The sequence below is a fragment of the Chenopodium quinoa genome, unplaced genomic scaffold, assembly GCF_001683475.1.
Source record: "Chenopodium quinoa cultivar QQ74 unplaced genomic scaffold, ASM168347v1, whole genome shotgun sequence".
Classification (NCBI taxonomy): Eukaryota; Viridiplantae; Streptophyta; class Magnoliopsida; order Caryophyllales; family Amaranthaceae; genus Chenopodium; species Chenopodium quinoa.
The window spans coordinates 2,148,363-2,170,888 of record NW_018742455.1 but is presented as its reverse complement, the minus strand read 5'-3'; the positions used below and the strand labels follow the sequence as shown (position 1 = coordinate 2,170,888).

General features: G+C 34.2%; 1 protein-coding gene and 1 pseudogene across 1 annotated transcript; both read right to left on the bottom strand.

Annotated features, from left to right (window-relative positions):
- Nucleotides 1-10,032: 10,032 nt before the first annotated feature.
- Nucleotides 10,033-11,251, bottom strand: LOC110718397 (two-component response regulator ORR10-like). Its single transcript, XM_021897234.1, has 2 exons — nucleotides 10,994-11,251; nucleotides 10,033-10,874 (listed from the first exon to the last, which is right to left on the bottom strand). Exons 1-2 carry the CDS (start codon nucleotides 11,082-11,084, stop codon nucleotides 10,468-10,470), a joined length of 498 nt encoding a protein of 165 aa, XP_021752926.1. The 5' UTR covers nucleotides 11,085-11,251; the 3' UTR covers nucleotides 10,033-10,467.
- Nucleotides 11,252-18,428: 7,177 nt separating this feature from the next.
- LOC110717660 lies at nucleotides 18,429-21,959 on the bottom strand (annotated as a pseudogene).
- Between the last annotated feature and the right edge of the window lie 567 nt (nucleotides 21,960-22,526).

Here is a 22,526-nt window from a genome sequence, read left to right as displayed (position 1 = left end):
TGTTTGATTCAGGGGCGTCGCATTCTTTTATTTCTAAGGAAGTAGTTGGGAGTCTCGGGTTAGAGAGTCCGGAGTCTGTTTCTCTAGATGTGTCTATTCCGTCTGGGGAAGTGAGGAGTTGTTCAAGATTGTTTTTTAGTGTGCCTATTTCCATCTCTAGGGTAGAGTTTCTGGCTGATTTGATCGAGTTTGACTTGAATGACTTTGATGTGATTCTGGGTATGGGTTGGTTGGGAAAGTATGAAGCAAAAATTGATTGTGCGGCTGAAAAGGTCACCTTGGCTAGCCTAAGTAAGACCAAAGTGGTGTATAAAAAGGAAGGAAAAAGTTCAGGGTTGAGAATTGTGTCTGCAATGCAACTACAGAAGCTGGTTAAGAAGGGTTGTCCTTTGTTTTTGTGTAGTGTTCAAGAGTTTGAAAGTGAGGAAAAGAAAGGTGAAGAGGGTATTCCTGTTGTAGAAGAGTTTCTAGATGTGTTTCCGGATGAGATTCCTGGTATGCCACCAGTGAGGGATGTTGAGTTCACTATCGATCTAGTGCCTGGAACTAGACCTATTTCTAAGGCTCCATATAGGATGGCTTCAGCTGAATTGAGGGAGTTGAAGACCCAGTTGGATGATTTGTTGGAGAAAGGTTATATTAGGCCTAGTTCATCACCCTGGGGAGCCCCAGTATTGTTTGTAAAGAAGAAGGATGGGAGTATGAGGTTGTGTATTGATTACCGAGAGTTGAACAAGGTGACAGTGAAGAATAAGTATCCATTACCAAGGATCGATGATTTGTTTGACCAGTTGAAAGGAGCAGGGGCATTTTCAAAGATAGATTTGAGATCGGGTTATCACCAGTTGAGAATTGCGGAGCAAGATATTGCAAAGAGTGCTTTTAGGACCCGTTATGGTCATTATGAGTTCACAGTTATGCCATTTGGTTTGACCAATGCACCTGCAGTGTTCATGGACTTGATGCATAGGATTTTCAGGCCATACTTGGATAAGTCTGTAGTGGTGTTTATTGATGATATTTTGATATATTCAAAGAATGAAGAAGAGCATAAGGAGCATTTGAGACAAGTGTTGTCATGTTTAAGATATCATCAGTTTTATGCCAAGTTGTCTAAGTGTGAGTTTTGGTTGGAGAAAGTAGCATTTTTGGGCCATGAGATTTCCAAGGACGGAGTTTCGGTGGACCCAAGCAAGATTCGAGCTGTGAGTGATTGGCCAACCCCAAAGAATGTCACTACAAGAAATAGGCCGATTTCCGACGGAATTTCTCCGACGAGCCCGAAAATCCGTCGCAAACTGGGAAATTTCCGACGGAATTTTGTTCCGTCGAAAATTTATGACGGATTTCAAACAGTTCCGACGTAATTTTCGTAGGAAAGTATATTCCAACGGAAAAATCCATCGGAAACAAAATAATTTTCGACGGATTTAAATCCGTCGGAAATTTCCGACGGAATTTTTCGTCGCAAAAATCATCTAACTAAATTTATTTTAAGAAAAGAAAACTTTGTATAAATAGCTAACCCTAACCCATTACCCTTCATTTCAGCTCCCATTTCTCTCTCTTCTCTCGCCGCACCCTACTCCCCTTCTCTCTTCATTCTCCCTCTTCTCTTTATCTCTCCTCTCTCTCTCCTCAACGCTTCTCCCTCTCTTCTCTTTAGTCTCCCTCTCTTCTCTTTATCTCTCCTCTCCTTCGCTACTCCCTCTCCTCTCCTTCGCTACTCCTTTCTATTTTCTCTTTGCTGTTAAATTCCGGCAAAGGTGGCCTTCAAATGCTCCAGCGTGTTTTTTTTAATTCGAATTTATGGTATTAAGGTCAAGTTCGACCATGGAAAGGCTAGATCTAGTGTTTCCATGGTCGAATTTGGCCTTATATAACCAATTTCAAGACAAATTTCGGTTGTTGTGGTTGAATCGTTATGGTAAGTGTAGTAGATCTACTGTTTTTTTTAATCTTTTGTTTTTAATTTTTTTGTTCTGAATTTTTATCTTTTTTTTTTGTCTTGTTTTCATTTTTTTCGGGTTATTGGTTGTTGGGTTGGGATTTAAATTTTTTGGGTGTTGAGTGTTGGGTTGGGATTTTATTATAATTTTTTTTTTGTCTTGTTTTCAATTTTTATTCGGGTTTCTGGGTGTTGGGTTGGGATTTATTATTTTTTTTCTTTTTTTTGTTTAATTTTTGGGTTGTGATGGTTTGTTTTGGTGGTGGCGGTGGTGGTTTTTGGTGGGTGGTGGGGTGGTAGATCTGGGCTCGTTTGTGTGGGTTAGGGTTAGGTTGGTAGGGGTTTTGGTGGTTGTGGGTAGTGGAACGGCCGAATGTGTTAGGGGGCTGGTGGTTAGAGGTGGGTGATACGCCGTGCCAGTGGTGGCACGGCGTATTTTTTTTTTAATTTCGCAAAAACAGTTTCCGACGGAATTTTCGTCGGAAATTTCCGACGGAATTTCATTTCGTCGGAAATTTTCGTCGGAAATTTCCGACGGATTTTTATGACGCTGAAAAACCTCTTTCGAGGGAAAATTCCGTCGGAAATTTCGTTGGAAAAGTGTTTCCGACGGAAATTCCGTCGGAAGAAGACAATTTTCCTACAAAGGGTTTTTCGACAAACGGTTGCGACGGAATTCCGTCGGAAACGGGTTTTCCGACGGATTTTGGGGTGGTTACGACGGAATTTTTCCGTCGGAAATGAGCCTTTTTCTAGTAGTGTGTGTCGGATTTAAGGAGTTTCTTGGGTTTAGCAGGCTATTATAGAAGGTTTGTGAAGGATTTTTCAAGGATCGCGAAGCCCATGACAAGTTTGATGAAAAAGGATCATAAGTTCTCATGGACCCAAGAGTGTGAGGAGGCATTTAAGATCTTGAAAGAAAGGTTAACTACAGCACCTGTGCTGGCTTTGCCGGATGAGAGTGATCTATATGACGTGTATAGTGATGCATCGAGGTTGGGATTGGGATGTGTGTTGATGCAGAATCGAAGGGTGATTGCGTATGCCTCGAGGCAGTTGAAGGTTCACGAAGGGAATTACCCAACCCATGATTTGGAGTTAGCTGCAATAGTGTTTGCCTTGCAGATTTGGAGACATTACTTGTATGGGGTGACTTGTAGGATTTTCACGGATCATAAGAGTTTGAAGTACATTTTCACCCAGACGCACTTGAATGGGAGACAGAGACGATGGTTGGAGTATATGAGTGATTATACATTGGATATTCAGTATCATGAGGGAAAGGCTAATGTGGTGGCAGATGCTTTGAGCAAAAAGTCAGAACATACAGTGAATGTGATGGTAGTCCCAGATCAGTTGTGTGTGGAATTTCAGAAGTTGAACTTGGAGGTTATGGAACATGGTGAAGTGGCTAGGATGTTGAATGCCTTGGTGGTTCAACCATCCATTTATGATGAGATAAGGGATAGTCAATTGGAAGATGAGAAGTTAAAAGCAATTAAGAAGAAGATTGATGAAGGGCAAGTGTTGGATTTCACCATTGGTGATGAGGGAAGCATTCTTTAAGGGAAGATGGTGTATGCCGCAGAATCGTAGTGATTTGAAGCAAAGATTGATGGAAGAAGCCCATAATTATCCTTATTCAATGCATCCTGGAGGGGATAAGTTGTATAAGGACATGAATAAGACTTTTTGGTGGCCCAATATGAAGAAAGAAGTGGCTGAATTTGTTGCTAAGTGTTTGACATGTCAGAAGGTGAAGATTGAGCATCGTAGGCCTCAAGGAAAGGTCCAATCCTTGGAGGTGCCCAAGTGGAAATGGGATTCGATTTCTATGGATTTTGTGGGAGCTTTGCCAAGGACCAAGGCATGAAATGACACTATTTGGGTGATAGTGGACAGGTTGACCAAGTCAGCAGCGTTCATACCCATGAGAAGTACTTGGACCATGGATCAATTGGGAAGAGCTTATGTGAAGTTTGTGGTGAAGTACCATGGGGTACCCACGGATATCATTTCGGATAGAGATTCAAGGTTTTTGTCTAACTTTTGGCAAAGTTTGCAAAAGGTGATGGGAACTAAGTTGTTAATGAACACGGCATTTCATCCTGCGACAGATGGTCAGACAGAAAGAACGATTCAGACATTGGAGGACATGTTAAGAGCTTGTGTGATGGAGTATCAAGGGTCTTGAGAAGACCACTTGGATTTGATAGAGTTCTCTTACAACAACAGTTACCATGCAAGCATTGGGATGGCACCGTTTGAAGCTTTGTATGGTCGAAAGTGTAGAAGCCCAGTATGTTGGAATGATATAAGTGAAACTATGGTACTTGGACCAGAAATGATTGAGGATATGGTGAAGCAGGTCAAGTTGGTCCAAGAAAAGATTAAAGCAGCCCAAGATCGACAGAAAAGTTATGCTGATTTGAAAAGGAGGGAAGAGGAATATGAAGTAGGAGAGAAGGTTTTGTTAAAGATTTCACCCATGAAAGGTGTGATGAGGTTCAGGAAGAAAGGAAAATTAAGCCCAAAGTACATAGGGCCTTATGAGATCATTCAGAAAGTGGGAAAAGTGGCTTATAAGTTGGATTTAACTAACGGGCTTGAAAGGGTTCACAATGTGTTCCATGTGAGCCAAATCCGAAAGTATATTCCTGATGTGACACATGTGTTACAACCAGAAACCATTGAGATGGATGAGAATTTGACTTATGAGGAAAGACCAGTAAAGATTCTTGGCTCTAAGGTCAGGAGCACAAGGAACAAGGATGTGAGCATTGTGAAAGTATTGTGGTCAAATCAGAAAACTGAAGAGGCCACATGGGAAGCTGAGGCTGATATGAGGAAACGTTACCCAGAACTGTTTGCCTAAGGTTAATGGTCGAGTTACGGGGCGTAACTCCTTTTAAGGGGGGTAGAGGGCGATAGAGTTTCGTGCGTCTACTTTTCGAGTCATTTTTGAGTGATTTCGAGTCTTACTTGAGTTAAGTTGGAGTCTTGAGTCAAGTTAGGATGTGCATGAACCAATAATTTCAAAATAATCTTCGTTTCTTTTGACCAAGTTTCGGGTCAAAACTTATTTTAAGGGGGGTAGACTGTAATACCCGGTATTTTCATATGTATTTTCCTAATTAATTTATTAGGAATTATTTTATAAAAAAGGTATTTTAGTAAATTTATTATTTGGTGCCAAAATAATATTTGAATTTTGGCGCCAAAAGTATTTTGAAAACTAATCATTATTTTGGATAAGATTTATTATCCATTTATCCTATTTTAAAAACCGGATTATTTATATATTTCGGATATTTTAATTAAGGCAAAAGCTATATTTTATTATTATTTTAATAAGTCCAAAAATCCCATTTATTTAGCTAATAATTTCAGATTTTCTTATGTATAAAATCTGGTTTTATTAGTTAAATTATTTGGTGAATATTTGGTATTTTATTATTTAATTATTTATTACAATAAATATTATTTACACAATTATTTTTAATTCCTTTAAGCTAGCAAAATATATTCCTAAATACTAAATAGGAAGGCCAAAAATATGAGCTTGGGAAAGCTCAATAATTTTGGCCATCCCATAAAGATTTTAGGAAAATATTTTGGTAATTTGTATTTTTTAATTATCTCCCTAAAATCTCCTATTTTCCATAATTCTAATTCTCCATCTTTTTGATATCCAATTATTATATTTTCTTTCCATTTCATTCTTCTTAATTATTCCCCAAGCAATTCCAATTTCCTTAACATTTTTCATGACATACATACCTTTCGTATTCAATTATACACAATCCCTTCAAATATCAAAACTTTCTTTAAATTTTTGCTCACTTCTCCAAGTAATCTCTTAAACCCTAATTACATTTTCCTACCATAATTCATGCTCATACTAGCCTATAAATACCCCTTCATACCTCTCACATTCTTCACACCAATTCTCTTCCTTTTCTTCTCCTCAATTTTACACAAATCATCTTGTTCATCTTTGAAGCCAATTTTTGGGCACTTATGGTCCGTTTTTGGGGTAGTGACGTTTCACAAAACGTTGTTCCTCTCAAAAAATCCTTGAGGTTAGGATCAAGAATCACCCAATTCGGAGCTATATAAAAGGAGTTATAGCCTCTGAAAGTTATGCCTTTTATTTCCTACGCAAATCCAATTCTTTTCTTCTCCTTTTCTTTTATTCAATTATTATTATTATGGGAGATTAATATAAAATTATTATGAGTATTTTTAATTATATAAAATCATATTTTAATAATGTTCATGTTGAATTAATTTAAGAGGTTCATGTACATTTAGTTGGGAGGGTTCAATTTAATTATTTGTGATTATTTGTTAACCTTATATTGATTAAGGTTATATTTCTTGTAGGGTGTTTTTGATCAAGCTACTTGAGAGTTCTTTTGAAGTGTTGTTGGCTAAGTGAAGATCAAGGTACGTTAGGTGGCTAGATACCTTGAAAGTGATCGATTTGAATAACATGTTTAAATGATTTTATAATGGATTGAATTAAATTAAATTGAATTATGGTTTATGAATTAAAAGTATGTTTAAAGGATTGATTTTAAAAGCATGTTGAATTTATTAAAAGAAGTTTGAATTATTATTATTAAAGTTTGAATTATTGGATTTAAAAGAGAATTTATTGAATCATGGATTTATTATTATTTATGCTTTATAAGCATGTTGGTAATCCCACTATGCGGATTTGGTTTATTGATAAGGCCTTGGACTTTGCATGACCATCTTTCCTCAAGAATAGCCTTGTAACATAAGGAGACTAGCTTGGGGGGTGTGCACACTTGGGAGATGAATTGGTTTTAATATGAGGAATTGGTTTTAAAATAATTGGATTTGGTTTTATTGATTATTGATATTGGAATTATTGAGAATTGGTTTTAAACCATAGTTTGGAATTATTGGACTATTTATTGGAAATTGGTTTTAAAGCATGTTTGCGAATAAATTGAGTTTAATTATCTTGCACTTACCGTACTTAGCATATTTTTCTAACCCGTACTTCTTATTTGTTTTGGTTCGCCCTGTTTACCGTAATGGTAAGCAGTGTTGCTTATTTTCAGGTTGGAGTCAATAAATGATGCATTGGAGTCCCGGGATTGGTTTTCACTAAATTAGGAATTTGGTCTTGTATCTATTTGGAGTACTCATAACATTGGTTACTATTATGGTTATATTATTAATAAAGAAGAGTATTGAAGTTTCTGCTGCAAAGTATTGGTTTATTTTTAATAAGTTTGAGTAGTCTTGCGTTTTCACGCGGCGGTAATACGCCTAAGTCTATCTCTACGGTATATTTATACGTATTATACTAGTATTTCCGTAGAGGGAGATTTGGGGGTGTTACATCCCCACCCTTCCCCCGTCCAGAAATTTTATTTTCCACCCCAAAACCCTTCCCCTTCCTTTCCCCCGACCTGTAAAACACCCCCTTCCCTTCCACTTCTTTGATTTGGCTGCTCCACCGCAATGCACGCACCAGGAAGACCATGCAACGCGCACACCAAGCAATAATGGTGGTTTTTTGGGCAAATTTGCAGTAGCCAATGGGTTAGGGTTCAATTTTTGCGGCGGAAGCAAGCGGGGGCTAGTGGTTCGCAATGGGTTGTTTGGGAGGTATTTTCTTATAAGGGGGATGGGCCTCAGCGAGGGGGGATTTTTCGGGATAAGGGAAGGTTGTCGGCATCGGTTGTGTCGCCGGCTAGGGGTGAAAGCAGTCGCCAGTTGTTTAGGGCTGGGGGTAGAAGCAGTCGTGGATTGACGATTTTTTTAGGACATTTTTTGGACCATTTAGAGCTTGACATGTGGCGATTTTTTAAAAAAAAAACATCTTCTCTTCAGGTAATCAGTCATTTGGACCTGATAAAAATCAATACCCCCCAAAGTTGGGATTATTCACGAATAATGGATAGTTGGGATTACTCAAAGTAAATGGCCTAAAGTTGGGATTAATAATTACAAATTTTCCTTTTTATTTATAGGTTATGTAAGCAGTAGAATAAATGTGGGCTTTTTTCGTGACATTTGATGGCATCTAGGTAGAATTATATTAGTGAGCTTGAGTTTTTTTGTTATTATATATGAACAATATTTAGTTACTATCTTTTTTTTATATGTACATTAATTATATATAATTAGTACTATATATTATTTGTGAGTGTTATATATGTTATTATTATGCATTTTATTGTTGTTATTGTATTATTATTCTTAAATTTGTAATATTTTAATTATTATTAATATTAATTAATTAATAATAATAATAATAATAATTTTTATAATGACAGATTAATATGTATATCAAAACAGGTCACTAATACTATTATTATTAATTAATATTAATTTTGGAAAAAAAAATTAAACAAATGGCAAACGGTTTGGCGCCAAACCGCTTGCCATTACACTTGACATAATATTATGGCAAGTAGTTTTGGCGCCAAACCGCTTGTCATTCTCCCCTATGACAAGCGGTTCTGAACCGCTTGCCAATTAAATGGATATTGGCAAGCCCCCTAAGCCCATGCGGTTCAAAACCGCTTGCCATTAAGGGGTTTGAACCGCTTGCCATTACGTTTTTTCTACTAGTGTATGTTCTTTTATTTATAAGTAATGTTGTTTCATTTATATGTAATGATCTTTTATTTATAAGTTATGTTCTTTAATTTATAGGGTAATGTTTTTTCGGGTGTACCATACGAATGGTACACGTGCATGTACGAAACAATAATTGTTCAAAATAACATCATCCTCAACCTTAGAAAATAACACAAAAACAATAATTAGAACATAAAATAAAAAATAATTTGAAAATACCTTTTTTCAATAATGAATTCATCAATTACATTTTTTTTATAATTTGATTAATTGGAACAATAAAATCAACTTCATAATTGCACATCAAATCACTTCAACATTTGAAAATCAATAATAGGTATTGAATATAGGGTAAAAGTTCAGTTTACGGTTTTTAGCCCAAACCGAATTACTATTCGGTCAAAACCAAACCAAATAGTAATTCGGTTTTCTAAAAACAAACCAAACCAAATTGAAATGTGTGAACTTTGTGTTTTTGGCCTAATTTTCACCTACTTTTTTAAGCTTATGTGATTGATTTGTAAAAGTCGAAAATAATAAACATGATAAGTTTTGGAAGTTAATGTGAGACAACGATGTAATTAATAGCCAGCATAATATTGCTTTTCTCCCTTTATCATTTAGCTGAACTAAATTATTAAATGGATTATTTAAGGTGTTGTTTCGATTTACTGAAAATAATTAAATTGAATTGATTAGGGTTGAACTGGATTGAACTGAACTGAACCAGAGCTGAAATGAATTGTTTATGAGAGAAAAAAAAAACTAAGAACTGAACTGAACTGAATTGAAATTAAGCTGAACAGAACAGGCTAATAATGAACTTGAGTAACAGAACAGCCATTTAAAATTTTATTTTATTAAATGCTCTTAATTTTAATAGCTGGAGCCATTACCAAAAGCAATTGCTTTGAAGGTTGATAATAAAACAAATAATGTTCCTTAAGATATAATCCATACCGTATTGTTCCAACTAATTTCACCAAGTGGTTGTTGGGTTTCGATTCTTAAGAAAAATCAATTATATCCAGCGCAAAAGATACTTTTATTGACAACAAGGCCACGATTGAAGATCTCAACAGGATTATTTGGTTCCCTAAAATATGGTTTTATATTAGCCAAGAGTAACGAAGAAGAAATAAATATTCTCTATGATCTTAATTTATGTCATACCGAATAATAGTTAATTTCCGTCAACTTTTAATTACCCGTACTGATTGTAAGGATCTCCGATGATAAAGATGTTTAATCGCATTTTTTAAATGGGAAAGAAGTTTTTTTACCATTAAACCGTGTACATTTATTTTAAATGATGTCACGAGTAATTTTGACCTTCCAAAGTTTGTACAAAGAAGTTATTCTACGTCTAGTAATTGAAATTTATTGATTGTTCTGATTATTCTAATAAAATTTGGTAAAGGTTACAAGAAAAATAAAAGAGGATGAACCTCAAAATCTTGCACAAAGAACAAAAATTCATTGTTAATGTTATTGCAAATTATTCACTTAGGTCTGGATATATACAGATACAGATCTATAAAGAGGACCATGAACAAAAATTCCTCTCAAACAATCTAAAAGAATATTGTCGCGAATAAAAATTAACACCTCTAATTTGGATTTTGACTAAAGTTAAGAAAATTCACATCTACAATTTTGTTTGATGATACACCATGTACTAATTGGGCCATTTCAAAAGCCAATATAATCTCCAATTAGCTTGCTTATGGATCAACCCGAACAACCCATGTTAATTCCGTCGATATTGATTAACCATAAAGTTGCGTGCATCTGAACCTCCTCGAACCATTTCCGAAAGCCCAATCTCCAATTCAAGTCAAACAACTTGAAATTCTATCCATCTCATTCAAAACTCGAATATAATTTGAAACTTATATGCATCTTTGGCATAAATTTTGAGCATCAGAATACCAAGTTAACAACCTTCTATGTTGTTGAAATTTGCAAAAATCCTTAACTTTGCTCTTCAACAAATGGGGTTTAAGCTTATCAACATCAGATAATTGCACAGGTTTCAAGAAGAATTCCTCTGCTCCTTCAGCCAAACACCTGTTAATTCTTGCAGGAATATTTTCTGAAGACATAATTACAACTGGAATATCCCTAAATCTTTCTGATTCCTTGATTTTCCTCAATAATTCATACCCTGTCATTCCTGGCATTGAGTAATCTGTGATTATCATGTTAACTTTGTTTGCTAATGATTCGTCGAAACTCCCTTGATTTCCTCTCAAACCCAGAAATTCTAGAGCCTTGTTTGGTGAATCGACTGCGGTAACTGCAAAAAATAACGAATTCAAAGGTCAGATAACATGAAAAAACAAACACGCAACAAACAAAATTAAAATTCTTATATGTGACTCGCCACACCATTAAAATTAAGAGAAATTAAAGTACCTTGAAATGAGGAAGTTTTGAGGAGTCTCTCAATCAATTTCCTATCAATGATGCTATCATCGACAGCAAGAACATGAAATTGGGTATCCATCGATTAAATTTTATCTTCCAACTTGAGCTTTAGCGACGAATGAAAGAAAGTGTAACACTTAAAAAAAACCGGAGGACGGAAAAATAGTAAAGGCAAGAGAGAGAAAGGTAAAGAAGAGAGAATGAGAATAGGAATAATGGAAATAAGGTTATGTGTTGGGGGGTTTTATTTAAGAGGGTAAGAAAAATTAATGATTCAGGAGATTTGGACAGTTGAGGAAAGAGATTCGAAGGGATACGTAGGAGGATCTGCGGGATTTCTTTTGTCGGCATATTTTATTTTGTGGGGTCGATTAAATTAAAAATAAAATAAAGTTTGAATTTGATTAAAAAGTTTGAATTTAAATTTTATAATTTTGGTACGAGTCTTTTTAGCAATATCTTTATTCTTGATTTTCTAAGATTAGAAAATCTTCGTCAAAATAGAAAATATATGCTATACCAAGATCAAGATATCTTGGGTTTTGGGTGGATTTGTTTGACTCTTCGATATAAGGATAAGCCACCATCAAACCCATGTTGTGTGGTGAATGGGTATGGCTTTTGACCTTTTCTTTATGGGTTTAAGTATTGGATTTTATTTAATTAATGGGAATTATTCTAATTAAAAATTTGTAATTAGGTTTATAAACTAACCTATCCTATTTTAAGAAACCTATCCTATTTTAAGAAACGTTTTATTTTGAATTAGTATGTCATGCTTGTTTGATGTGACTTAGGATGCCCCAAAGGTAAATGATAACTTTTCAATATATTTTTTTTTTTGTTAAGGTTTGGTTGTTTATGATATTTTATTGAATAAGGTTATCTAATGATACCCATTTCATCTAGTGAAATACCTAAATTGCTCCTTTTGTAATGTTAATCGACACCAACCCCTCTATCTTAATAATAAGGTACACATACACTTAGTATTAAATTGAGTGTAATACTTTTTTCATGTTTAAATAAATAAAATGTTTCCCTTTTTAGTAACTTTTCTCTATTTTTTTGTATAATATTCTATTAAAATAAGCTATTATATTCCAAACAAGCTACATGCTTGATTTGAAAAATAAACAACTAAACTTCAAATATATATATATATATATATATATATTTATATATATATATATATACTTTAAGGGAAACTTCAATCATATTGTGACATATATATATGTACAACTATTTGATTTTATTTTAATTTAACAATTGCAAGTTAAAAGATGTTGTAGCGCACCATTGAAACGCTTAATAGTTATCAAGTGTCATAGCTTTTAAATTGATGTGGCAAAGAAAACTACAAAACATTGTAACTTACCATTGTACGTCTATTGGAGATGCTAAAACTTACCCCTTAAAATCATTTCTTAAGATATACAAAGTATGAAGTAATATACGGAGCATAAATCAAAGCTGACATAAATCATGTTAAACGCTACATTAAAAGCTCAACACTATTCATTGAGCAAGCAAAAGTGTCGTGTTATGTTGTTTTTATTCTAGTATTAGAAAGTGATAGAGTATAAAACACATTCCCGGGTCTCAACCATCAATTTAACCTTTTAGTTGAGTTAGTCCTGGCCTTTAACATGGTATCAGAGCCATCATAACACAAAAGTCACGAGTTCGAATCTCATCCACCCCCCGCTTTCAAGTGAAATATTAAGCGTTGGGTATGTGTTTGGGCCCATGCTGCATCCACACTTCTAGCCCAAACGTAAGCTTTTGGTTGAGTTGGTCTTTTAACAAAAAGAGTAACTCACATTCCTTCACAATTACCCTTTTTTTTTCTTGTCTAGTGCGTATCGTATATTGTCGTATCGTATCACTTATCGCTTACTCTAATTGTACATCTATACTTAGTATTTAAAAACACAAACCACAATTTTTTTACATGACACATGGCATCACAAGTCACTCAGGGTCTGTTCTCATTGACTGAATTGAGCTGAGCTCAGCTGAGCTGAACTGAACTGAGCCGAGCTGAACTGAACTGAAATGAATATTTTATAAGAGAAGGAAATTAGGAGCTGAGTTGACCTGAACTGAACTGAACTGAGCTGAGCTGAACTGAACTGAAATGAACTGAACTGAACTGAACTGAGCTGAATTGAACTTAACTGAACTGAATTTCACCGTAAGAGAACATGCCCTCAATACCCCATATAACACATGTCACCTCCCTTAATATTTATATTCAAGTAAGAAGGGAAGTGTTCAATTTCCACCATAATAAAATAAAGTTCAATTAATTAGTACTTATTACATAAACATATGAATTATAATAAAAATAATCTTTTCATCTTCTAGATTGTAAATATAATTTAAACTAATATATCTTTTCATATTTCACAATCTTCATGTATATATATATCTAAATAAATTCCTTCATCTTCTTTCACAGTTTTACCACCCTCAGTTTTTTTTTCCTTTAAGTTTTAGATTTAAAACAATTATTTCATATAATTAACTCCAAGTAATAACCCGTACATTAAACGGGCCAAAAAGCTAGTTATTATTTAATGTACTATGCACTTGTTGTCCTCAAAGTTTTTACCTCAAGTGCAAATCAACTTGACAAGTGCAACAAGTATTTTATAAAATTTTGTTCATTACTGTTCCCAATTGCTCATATATACTCATCCACCCATCTTTAGATTTTTCAACCATTTTATTAGGTTTGAGAGTTGTAGAACTTACTAATCGATATTTACTGTATACTAAAGTAATCACCAGCCTTATCCTTAGAGTACACGTGTTGAGTTTATATTAAAAAAGTTTTCCTCCAAAAACTTTATTTATTTCGATAATGTATCTTTTAAAAAAAAAATCTACCACCTAAGCAATAACCCAAACAATAGAACAATTACAACGACTTTAAATACATATTTTTTTTTACATTATATAATAAAGAAAAGTGAGATTGCTGATTAAAAACGATTATAAACAACTAACAATGTAGAGTCGTAATTTATAAAAAAAAAATTAGTGAACATCCGAGCGTTGCTCGGGCAAAGAATTAGTTTCAAATATATGAGCGGTTATTTAATTAACCTTGTTATTGGAACATGACATCTACACTTGGTGTTAGGAGGAGATCAAAATGTGACAGTATACCTAAAATAATTACAACGCCAATAATTTTGTACATAAGATTTCAATTCAATTAGCAAACCTTATATGAGTATGATAATACGTATTAAAGGTATGGGGTTCGAATCCTATCAAAATGATGAGGATAAATGGGGGTAAGAATTCTCTTATCATCTCCTTTACTTCCATTCTTTTAAGTGTTTGGTCCGCAAATACTAAATTTAAAAGCCTGCAAGACTGATCATTTTTATCATTAAAAAAATAAATAAAAATATGTACTCGTATTATTAATCATCGATTTATATTTTATACCACCTAGACTAGACATAAGAATCAAAAAATTGAAAACGTACGTTCGCACATGGGAATATTACATGGTTGGAAATGAAGGAGAAAGTCGTTAACAAAGTCTACTTTATTGAGGGTAAATCTTCTTTAGAAAAGAAACAATAAATAATATTCTCCTTGAAGAAAAAAAAAACAAAAACAAAAGGCTATCCCCGCTTCCTTGGTGGATCCTTCCAGATCCTTTGGAAAATCTTGCTTCAAATCTGGGGATGCTAACAGGAGGCCCAGCATGAATGATATTGCTGTGACAGTTCACCCTATTATCATTCTTATCGTTGTCTCCTTATGACCATTCTATTTCCGAATCGGATTGATTTTAATTAGAGCATGGGGCTCACATTAGTTTCAACTTTTTTTTTTTGGGAGAAGATGAGGTCAGGTTAAGGGCCCGTCCTCGGGATACGCGGACCATAATTATATTCGTGGCCTCCCGCGTGTGGAAGTAGAAGTAGAGTTGGACATAGATCGAACTAGGCAAATCCACGTGTCATAGGTTATGCCTCGTAATCAAGTGAGTCGGGTTAGGAATGATTCAAGAAAAACTTGTGTTACGGTAGGTTGTGTTAATCTTTCATAAATATGAATCATGTGCGATCCAGGTTACATGATAATATATATTTTTTTTCTTTAATTGGCCAAAAATGGACTGGGTTGGTACATCGTACTTAGGAATGAAAACAGATAGGATTTGGGTCGGATGTACCTAAATCTGAATCCGATCCGTTTACTAAATGGACTCTGGACTCAGATCTGAATCCAAATTCGAAAAGTCCAAATCTGAGTTCGATTCAACTCGTAATTTTAGGATTCGAATCTGATCCGTTTATTCAGACCTTTAAATGATCCGCATACTTTATTTCTTTTTTGTAATGTGTGATGTACCTATAATTGCATAAATTTTCCCTAATAAACTTTATTTATTATATCATATTGTCTCGGGTTAAACTTGGTCAGACTTTACGTAGGGTCCAAATCCAATTCGCCTCTTATTTGGATTTGGATTTGGACTACTTTTAAACAGATTTGGATTGAATTTTATTCTTCGGATCGAGTTGGATTCGAATCAAACTCGGATTGAATTGTCATCCCTAATCGTACTCGTGCTAGATTAAGATAATGCCTAATGACATGCCATGCCGAGCTTCTGAAAGGCTCATACTGGATTGATTCATTTTCGTGTTGTGTCTATTTGATTTGTTTTCGTATTATAGAAGTAGTAAATATTTCAATTAAACCCAAGAAGTCACAAGCTAATCCAATCAAATTCATATTAATATACATCAATTTTCTCCCAATCTCATTTTTCCATAGTAATTTCCAAATTAATTGGTTTTACTTTTACTAGTTGATTATTTATTCACATCATCACATGTCACAGACTCACAGTATTTCTTTAATTGAAGTTTGTAATTAAATTAAAGTAGAGCTGATCAAATCAAAGGGCCATCGTCGACTTAAAACTGGACCACATTAAAGGGCTTTTAGGCTAGGTGATGGACTTTTGGGCCCAATATCAAGTGAGCCAAGCCTATCACCTCTATTTTGAATGTAATAAATTCACAAAAAATAGTAAGAAGAAAAACATATTAATGTGTTTGGGACTGGCTAATAGTTGATGAGAATATGACATGTCTAAAATATAGCCGAATATGAGATCAATCGGAAGACAACGATTTCTGTTCAAAATTAGATGTGGCTTTGATGATCCTTCTATTAAGCTTATCATGAACTGCTTCGCGAATGCTAGCTGCTTCTATTCCGATCAATGGAAGGAAATGCCAATAATCCCAACACTATGGTGGCCGGAATCATGAGACAAGGGAAGCCAACTATCCGGTACTTAATCACCTTGTGCCTGGAGTACTTACCTCGGTAAATTCATCCACGAAAGCTTGTGTGGAGTAAATAAGGACTTCTTTGGGGTGAAGGAGATTAAGCATTCATGTACTTAATTCGAAACAACTTTATAGCAAGGACTACATGCTACATTCGTTGGAATGGGGTGCAATTTTATACAGAAGTACTAATAACAAACAACAATGTAGATTTAGCACGCGGAAAAACCACAAGGTATAGCCAGCAAATTATCAATAGCTATTATGTTTTGCCAAAAGTTAGTCTAGCATAAGAACTTATGTTGTTATAGTACATAACTACATACCGATCTTAATATGAACACTAATCAGCTAATTGTGTTTACCTAGCTAGTAGCAACATAGGCAACATTTCTTTAACATTCCAGCACCCTCAAGAGAATGGATCGAGCTGAGTCTATGTTGATTCCGGAACTAGTAATTTAGCCAAAAGAGTAACCTTTTCTGAAATTATACTATGCTCGAGTTGATATCTGCTCAAATATTATCAATAAATTCACTTAAAATTCAGTAATGCAATTCTTTCGTCTTAACAAATAACAATCCATAGATTCAAGGGAAACTTGAATTCATCAGTTTAAAGGAAAATACTAAGTTGATTAAAATAGGATCTTTTAAGGAAAAGCATACTTACATAGCATTTCAGGACAGGACATTTTCCAGCTTCAAGAACCCGAAAACTGATGACATTTTTTGGCTTTAAATTGTTAGCAACTTGAAACTGTTTCCATCCTTTACTAATATATGCTTGACCGTTACATTTCCAGTAATTTAGCTTCACTTGCCAAGACCTCCCTTTTCCATCTATGACCCTCGTGTTACAGCACATCCTTCGGAGACCACTTGATACCACAAAAGATTTAGGAAGATACTGCACTTATTTTTCATGAACTATCAGAAGACTAATAGGTGATTTGTAAAATGATCTGCAATTTTACAGCTACTTATGTAACAGGCAAGTGTATCAGCAGATAATATGCAATACTATGCGCGACAGATGCTGGTTTCTCCTGTGGATATTCTGAAAGCATGTTGATCAAACAAGTCACAGACTGACAAGAGAAACAAGTGGAGATAGTTATCGATCCTAAGTATACTGTGACATTTAATATCGTATTGCAACAACAAAAAAAGGCATTGGATTATGATCTTTGAGCTATAAACATTGCTTAGAATCCTCATTTGATGCAAATAAAATACTTCATCAATCAATATGAAATTTAACTTACTGCAAGTCTGCAAAACTAGGAATACATAAATATGTTACGCTAAGGACTCTGTAGGGTCTAATCCAACATATACGGAGTTCGTATGTAAGTACCCTAACCTCGAGGGAGTAAGGAAACTTTGAGGTTCACAAGGTGTAGTTTCGGTGCTCATTATTCTCATACAGTCATACATTACAAGTTAGTATAAGATCATACTTTGCAAAAAAAAAAAACAACAGATAAATAAATATGCATAGGCAGAAGAAATCAGAACAAAATTCTTGGAAAGTAAAATAATAGGCTACTTAATTGCGAGTAAATGTTAATGAAAAACTTACAACAATGCCTTTTTCTATACTATAGGAAGTGAGAGTGATATGGCAGCTTGGGGATTGGCATTGCCTATTTGGTACTGATGAAGTTGCAATTTCAGTTTCAGAGTCCTGCCGTTTCCTTTTACGAGTTGACAAAGTAGTAGATCGAATGTTCAATTTGGATCTTTCCTTTCTTGAGCCTATAGTGAACAAACTATGTTAAGCATCAAAATATGAATACCACCAATAGCATAGTGTTTAAGCAATAGCAGTATCATGATGACATGATTCGAAAATTTAATTAAGTGGTCATTTGGTTGACATGAAAATACATAAGACGTGTGCCTTTTTATGGAACACTTTATGGTTGACAACACACTTTTTTGTTGATTTCACTTCATCTATTTCATATTTGTTTTAACACTTTGTAATATCAATGTTACACAACAAATTATTTGAGAATATCAATGCAACATTATGTCAAGTATAAAACTTATAAAAAATGAAGAAAAGTTAAATAAGGAAGCTAAGCTATGTAGAAGGTACCATTGAGCTTAATATGGTGATCGGAGGACAACGAAAATCTTAGCTCGCATTTGGTAACAGAGTCATAGACAGAGACACAGAAGATAAAGCTGTTTTGATATACAAATACCAAAACATCATTCACTTCCAATTGATTATCAACACAAAATTTCTTCCAACCATCTAACAAATGGCGACCACCTTCGATTTCTACAATCCAATGACGGTGAGGCTGACCCTTTGTTGTCAACACCACTGTCGAGGATGGACAACCCTGCAACTCCTTCTTCAGCTTCCTTGAGAATGACAATGGAAATGACTGCATTCAAATGCAAATGAAGCAAGGATATCCATATAGGCCGTCAATGATACTTCATATTATTGTTATTCAAGAAAGGAAAATTTGTCTACAAAGGACATATATGTTCACTTATTAGAAGGACCCTCTATATTTAAAGTGACCTAAAAGGACCTTATAAGTTTGTTTTGTTGTTTGGGGGGAAAAGGGCCAGATTCCGACATCAAAGTCCCCCAAACAACAAAACAAACTTATAAGGTTCTTCTAAACAAATAAGTGAACATATATGTTCCTTCTAGACAAGTTTTCCTTCAAAAAATACAAGTTTGAAATAAAAACTGTTATCACATGACATTTTTGTAATTAAATCAATAACTTTTTTTTGTTAATGTGGGCTCCATAATTGAATAAAGTTGTTGATTTATTTACGAAAATGACATGTGATAAACGGTTTTGATAATCGCTGAGACAACTGGCCCGGACAAGCTCTTATTTTTCATTCGATTTTTGTACAAAGTAGTTGTTTTGCCTTTGACTTAACATGCTCCAATGTTCATTAATGCTTAAAATTTTTTGATGGCCTCAATAATGCTTAACTTAGACCCCTACTTCTTTCGTTTAAATTAGTTAACGCATTTCTTTTTACTCCATCCATATCAAAAGAAATGTCTCAATTTAGCCTTTTGCACTACTTACATAATCCACTTGACCACTTTGATTAATGTCAGTAATTTATGTACATTAATAATAGAGTATAAAACATATTTCTGACCTCAACCATCACCTTAAGCTTTTGGTTGAGTAGGTCCTCTAACATTCGCGTGACACAAAGGTCACGGATTCGAATCTCATCCGCCCCTCCTTCAAAGTGGAATTGATTCGCACCAAGTATAGGTGGGCCTGTGTTTTCATGTGAGAGGGAGTGAAAGAGTATAAAACATATTCTTTGAGCTTAAGCTGTTGGTTGAGATGGTTGAGTTGGTCCTCTAACAATTAAAAATATTATACATCAAAATTATGTATTGACATACACGCCTATTTAAATTGGAAATCATTTTAAAACAAAGGGAGTACACTCTCCATATTGGAATACACGCCTATTTAAATTAGATACTTATTTCTAGCATTTATTATTCACATAATAAAGAGAACTAGGCATTGACGGAGGGAATATTAAGTTATTTCATGCATAAATTCATGAAATGATTTTGGCACACCAAAACCAAAATTGATTTTGACACACCCTTATGGCCTTATGCGAGAGTATAATTATCTATGTCATTCTCGTATAAGGGTGTGTCAAAATCAATTGGTGGTATGTCAAAATCACTTTCCATAAATTCATTTGTAGATTCTCTAACTATCAACGATTAAAACTATTGAAATTTTATAAATTGAAAATACACCTTAAGAGAGTTATAACAGATTTAACATCATATTTTTCATTTCAATAAATTACAAAAGACAAAATTCAAAATATGTCACCTAATTTAGAGTTAGTACTAAACAAGAATGAAAGTTGCTGAGCTAAGGGAGAAACATACGAAGGAGTTGAGGAAATCAGGAAGGAGGGGCTGCATGAATCGAGCGCCATTAATGCTGCAACTCTTCAGTTCTGATTTTGATGGTTTTACCATCTTTTGCATGTGTTTTGCAACAGTAACCGAACTTTGGAACCTACCAGAGTTTCCAAGCACTATATAAACCACTATGCTAGATTAAATTGCTCAAACACGCTACGTACTTCATGTCTAACGTGACGCGTGCCTCGTGCTCACAGCTCTCCCTAAGGGTGAGCAAAAATTCCGAGCACAATTAAAGAGCCAGTAATAACTAATTTCAATTCTCAAATTTTTGGAACCGAAACCGTTTAAATACCCGATTATGCTACATTTGTTACGCTAAATAAATTTTATAAAATAAATATATAAGTAATAAATGAAAATAGACCTAGATAAATATTATAATTTGTATTATATTCTAACAAATATATATCTAAGTGGATACTCGAAATTGGAACCGAAATCGATATCCAATGGTTCCAATTCCAAATCTTATATTTTAGGACTTGGTCCATATATCCTAGACATGAGTCACATGACTATATTTTCTTTAACCATAAATCAATAAAAGCTAGTCAAAATAGAGTATATAAATAGTATAAAAATCAAAGTGTTGCATTTAAAAAAGACGCATAGTAGTATTTTAAAAAAAAAAAAATAGTATAAAAATCAAAGTGTTGCATTTAAAAGAGATGCATAGTAGTATTTACAAAAAAAAAAAAAAAAACATAGTATAACAGATAAAGGACACAATACTCTTCAAATTAAACTTATTCATTAGGTAGCGTTTATTCCTTTCGTTGTTACATTATTAACCAAAGTAACCATGCATGACCCCTCAAACTAGAGGTCACGTCGCTCAAACTTTCTAGCCCAAATATGTTTACCTTTTGAACGAAACATAGCAAGATGTTTACCTCTCATAATTTGATACATGTAGGCAACACAACGTAGGCCCATTCGAGCATACAAAGATTGTACCTTTGATGAGTGATTATTAACCACTTCCATCTCAAAGCTCTCTATACAATTTCCACACATTTGTGTAAAAAATTGCATCACTTCCTATTGAGAAACCGGAAAACCTCGTGAAAATGTGAGGAATAGGGTCCTATCTTCAATTGGAGCTTCGAATTCTAATTTCCAACCCCATAACCCTTTACTAGGAACAATAGCATTTATAGGTACGATAAATATTTCAAGTGGACCGAAGGTACGATGAGGAAAACCGGGAACAAAAAGAGGACGGTTGAGGGTCAAATTAGAGGACATTTGCAAAACTTGCATTAAAATGTCAGTAAAAATCCAAGCACAAACATCATTTAGATAAGCTTTTACACAACTAATCGCGGTGAATTTCATGTCACATATTATTTTCAAGGATATTTCTTTGTCCATCATTCTTGACAAGAGATGAAGGCTACCATTATGAGTAGTTGGTGTCTTTGTTTTAAGACAATTGATGCACAAAACAACTTCATTGACTACATCATCAAGAAAGTTATCCGATAAATCCGCTAATTTGCTTATGATTTTGCAATGTTTTGCATCCTCTAGCCAAAACAACAAGGCCATAAGATGCTTGTATTTTCAAAGTAGTAACTAGCTTTGAAAAGAGAACACGATCAATGGAATGAAAGAGATTGAGTTCAAAAAGTGTGATAGAACCCATTGATTGGAGTGTATTAGAGTGGACAACTTGGGTATGTACACAACATAGTTTTTAAGCTAATTCAACTTTATAAGCATTTTCTTCATGCCAATTATCATAGGAGTTATGAGTTAAAAACTAAATAAAACTCAACTGATACATCACGTTTACTAACCAAATTAGAGTATGTAGCTAATGTCCACTGAATTTGGTAGAAAGAAAATTAATACTCCCTCCGTCTCTTAATTAGATGTCTACTTCTCTTTATTATGTAAGTAATAAATGCTAGAAATAGACATCTAATAAAGTGACGGAGGGAGACTTAATATAAACATGGACTAGCTTATTATGCCATTAAGCCAACAAGGGAGGACATTTAAGGCCATCTATAATCCCAGATAAGATAAAATCCTAAAATTAATTGGTAATTATTAGTGACTTAGTGTAAACTTATCAAACTTATTTGTTATACATCATCTTCTTCTTTTTGTTTTTTTTTTTTTTTTTTTGAAAGGTTATTCATCATCTTCTATACTCCTTTTTAACGTGAAACAATAATTAGTCACAAATCCTTTTTAATGTGAAACA

Bases quoted from the DNA above. Each gene is read 5' to 3' on its own strand.
- LOC110718397 (XM_021897234.1), bottom strand. From the start codon at position 11,084: ATGGATACCCAATTTCATGTTCTTGCTGTCGATGATAGCATCATTGAT. The intron at 10,875-10,993 runs GTACTTTAATTT...TATTTTTTGCAG, and splicing joins CAAAACTTCCTCATTTCAAG to TTACCGCAGTCGATTCACCA.